This window comes from Eubalaena glacialis, chromosome 15, assembly GCF_028564815.1.
Source record: "Eubalaena glacialis isolate mEubGla1 chromosome 15, mEubGla1.1.hap2.+ XY, whole genome shotgun sequence".
NCBI classification, from domain to species: domain Eukaryota; kingdom Metazoa; phylum Chordata; class Mammalia; order Artiodactyla; family Balaenidae; genus Eubalaena; species Eubalaena glacialis.
In genome coordinates this window covers 91,606,346-91,610,334 of record NC_083730.1, presented here as the reverse complement: position 1 = coordinate 91,610,334, position 3,989 = coordinate 91,606,346, and the positions used below count along the sequence as shown (strand labels likewise).

General features: G+C 54.7%; 1 protein-coding gene across 1 annotated transcript; it reads right to left on the bottom strand.

The window, feature by feature from the left end:
- Nucleotides 1-1,867: 1,867 nt before the first annotated feature.
- Nucleotides 1,868-3,761, bottom strand: FZD10 (frizzled class receptor 10). The gene has a single exon (XM_061169901.1). It carries the CDS (start codon nt 3,683-3,685, stop codon nt 1,940-1,942), a length of 1,746 nt encoding a protein of 581 aa, XP_061025884.1. The 5' UTR covers nt 3,686-3,761; the 3' UTR covers nt 1,868-1,939.
- Nucleotides 3,762-3,989: the final 228 nt, after the last annotated feature.

The window sequence follows — 3,989 nt, the reverse complement described above, 5'->3', positions numbered from 1 at the left end:
GTGTTTAATCAATGCTCAAAATTCTTAAGAGCTCTTTGTTCAACCTGGAGCTTGGCATCAGGATGACCCACGGATGGCTCGGCTTGTGCTATCAGGTCCCCAGGGCAGTTGGTCTGAACGGTGCTCTTGGGTTAGAACTTGAGTTTAGCGGTGCCTCTGACAAGAGGAACCCAGGCTCACTTCAGGTCTACAGCTACACAACTCAGACAGCAAACACGGGAGAAGAAGCGAGTACAAGGGTGTGCAAAGCTGATGAACTTCTCCTTGATGAATCAGCACCCTTAGCAGATATTTTATCCTGTCCAGATCTACAGTCTGTTTTGTAAACGTGTCCAGGAGTTGCTGTAAAGCCAGCATCCTTTGGACGGTTGTATACCATTCTATCTCAGTACAATTTGACCCCAGCAGGTCAACTGAGCCCTACTCTGACTTAATTCTCCTAATTGGCTGGATCCATTCTCCGGACCCTAGTCCAGGGGCACGAGTGTATCCACGCTTAGTACCCAAGATGCTCCTTGATGAACTGTGCTAAAACCGGGCCCTTGAATCCTGCCACTCAGAGACAACTTCCAACCATAGCCGCTTCCTGCACGTAATTCCTCTACAGCCCGAAATTAAATCATCCTGCCCACTTTGGAATCCGCCCATTTGCCATTTCACATAGATAACCAATGACCTCTAGAGAGAGATGCACACGCAGGATTTGCTTGAAAAGCAAACAGAGGGAGAAAGTTTTCTCTGTTCTCTCCACGCACTGAGAAGGGTCACCTTACAACGCACAAGGGACCAGCACCAAACTAAAGAACATCTTTTATTTTTAATAAAATAGTGAAGCATGAAAAATATCATATATTACAAATGGACACCAGCAGGACCACTCTTTCCTGGCGTTTCCTGGTGAGGAGAATAAACTCCAAGGTTGGTAGATGGCTTCCCGGGTCTATTCATGGAAACCATTTGTTTAACAATAGAAAGAGTCAATAAGCCCTTTGGGCACTTTTGAATGATCCTTCTCCCCTCTCCACCCACCCTTCCGCAAATCAGTCCAAACGTGTATCGCATTGGCTTGGTTTCCATTAAAAAGCCACAAACTGTAAAACTGAAGGGGTTCTGAGGGCTGGGCCTCTTAGTTCTTTTGTTAGGAGATTTCTTTTGTTGTCTTTATGTACAGCAAAATACTTGTTTCTCTTTTGATTTTCATGTAAAGAGAAAAAAAAATGTATTGCACATCGTTGGCATTGACCAGTATTAGGTGTGGTGGAAGTTTCTATGTCGGAGAAGGACCATTTGTGGAGGCTGGAGGCTGGAGTCTCTTTTAAGTGACTCCAAATCCACTGGAGGGTGCTGAGTTGTCAGGCTTTCTCTTTCTTCCTGTTTGCACAGAAGTTGCTGTCTACACGCAGCCTTCCTGAGGGTGGCCCTGGGATGGCTCCCCTGCAGAAGAGCCCCTTGCTCTCTCTCTCTCTCTCTTTTTGAAACTCAGCAGAGGCTCTTTAATTTGCAAAGAAGGTATCTCTTCTCTGATTTGTAAATGGATAGCAAAGCCAACTCAAACACACATATGTATATTTATGGAAGGTCCTAAACGAAAGTTTTCTTCTGGGGGCCTGAATCAACTATGTTACCACAAATTAGTTACACAAGAGGCTACTTAACTGGGAGGGTTCTCCTTCACTGAAAACAAAACCAAAACAAAACAAAAGCCTTTAAGTACATTTTGACTTTCAGTGTTATCACAGCATCCTGAATTTCAGGGTAAAAGCTTTTTATTTTCTTTTTTTTTTTTTCCTTTTACTTTTATTTAAAAAAAAAAAAGAAAAAAACAAAACAAAACAAGCAACCAACCAACCAACGGAGAAAAGCACCATGTTTTGGCTCTGACTGCCACTGTATCCTCTCTGGGAAAGTTTTCCGCCCCGGCCTTCCCTCCAAGTGCCATTCACACGCAGGTGGGAGGCTGGGCAGGGATTTCATATTTCCCGAGATGGGTTTTTGGGGGATGCTGGGCTTTTTTGTAAATTCCACTGCTGGTGATCACGCTGGCCGGTTTTCTTCGGCTCTTTTTCTTGAACCTGCGGCTGCAAACGTTCTGCCAGGACTGCAGAGTCTTGGATGTCCAGACCCACATGCCGCTGGTGATGCCCACCACCAGCAGCATGAAAATCTTCACCATGAAGATCTCCACCGCGGGGATGGAGGCGGCCATCAGACAGTCCAGGTTTTTAGTCTGGTTGTTCATTTTGCACTTGTGCTGCGTGGCCAGGATCTTCCAATACTCCACGTTGAGGCGTTCGTAAAAGTAACAGGCAATCACACAGGTGGCCGGCACCGTGTAGAGCACGGAGAAGACCCCTATCCTCACCATGAGCTTTTCCAGTTTGTCCGTGTTCTCCCCACCCGTTTTCATCACCCTCCGGATGTGGAAGAGGGCCACGAAGCCCGAGAGGATAAAGGAAGTGCCGATGATGAGGTAACAGGCCAGCGGGATGAGGACGAAGCCGGTGAGGGCGTTGATGTCCATGCTCCCCACGTAGCAGACGCCGGTCAGCTCGTCCCCCGCGACCCTGCGCATCACCAGGATCAGGATGGTCTTCACGGCCGGGATGGCCCAGGCGGCCAGGTGGAAGTAGCTGCTGTTGGCCTCGATGGCCTCGTGGCCCCACTTCTTGCCCGCAGCCAGAAACCAGGTGAGCGTAAGAATCACCCACCACAGGGAACTGGCCATGCCGAAGTAGTAGAGGACCAGGAAGACCAGGGTGCAGCCCGTGCTCTCAAGCCCCTCCTGGATGACGTAGAGCTGCCCGCTGTCCCGGTCGCAGGCGACGCTCTCGGCGCCCGCGAAGAGGCGGATGATGTAGCCCACCGAGTAGACGCAGTAGCACATGGAGAGGAAGATGATGGGGCGCTCGGGGTACCTGAAGCGCGCCGGGTCGATGAGGAAGGTGAGGACGGTGAAGGCGCTGGAGAAGAAACAGAGCACGGACCAGACGGCCAGCCAAACCACGGCGAAGTGCTTGTCGTCGCGGCTCCAGTAGACGTCCACGCCCGGCGTGCAGAGCGGCGCGCACGACGCGCTCTTCTCCACGTGGCGGAACTTGCCCGGGTTGTCGCAGCCGGCGCGCCCGGGCCCCCCGTCCTTCAGCGGGTGCTCCTGCGCGCTGTGCGGCCGCTGCGGCCGGAAGAGCGGCGGGAACATGCCCGAGCCCCGCGCGGGCTCGTCCGAGCCGTTGTTGGGCGCCTCCATGCACAGGTAGTTGGGGTCGTTCTTGTTGGGGAGTTTGCTGCAGTCCAGCGAGTCGGGCCACTTGAAGTTGAACTGCTCCATGATCGGGGAGCACTTGAGCCGGGCCTGCTCGCACATGACCCGGCAGGCGGGGATGGGGGTGGAGACTTGCTCGGTGCACATGGGCGCGTACAGGGAGCAAAGGAAGAAGCGGAGGTGGCCGTGGCAGCCGTACTCCACCAGCGGCGCGAACTCGTGCAGCTGGATGGCGGCCTCGCGCTGGTTCTCGTGGCCCATCAGGTTGGGCATGCGGGTCATGTTGTAGCCAATGTCCTTGCACATCGGGATCTCGATGGGCTGGCACTTGCCGTCGCCCGGACGCTCCATGTCCATGGAGCTGATGGCGGCGCACGAGCCCATCACCTGAAGGACCAGCCACAGGCGGGGGCCCGGGCGCTGCATGGTGGCGTCGGAGGTGTCCCCGCGGGGAGGTCGGCCGCCCTCAGAGCCGCCGCTCCGGGGCTCGGGCTGCCGGCTCCGGCTCCTCGTCCCCGCTCGGGCCCCCGCCCATGCCCGCCCAGCTCAGCCCGAGCGGTGCGCACAGAGCGCCCCCGGCCCCGCTCTCCGCGCGCCGCCTCCGCCGAGATGAGGCCGCGGAGGAGAGGAGCAAAGTTTGCGAACAATACCGGGAAGCGAGAGGAGCCTCGGAGCTCTCGGCGCGCGGGCCGCCGCCGCCGCCGCCAACTTTGGCCTCTCGTGGGAGCGC

Coding starts and splice junctions, on each gene's coding strand:
- FZD10 (XM_061169901.1), bottom strand. CDS start 3,685: ATGCAGCGCCCGGGCCCCCGCCTGTGGCTGGTCCTTCAGGTGATGGGC.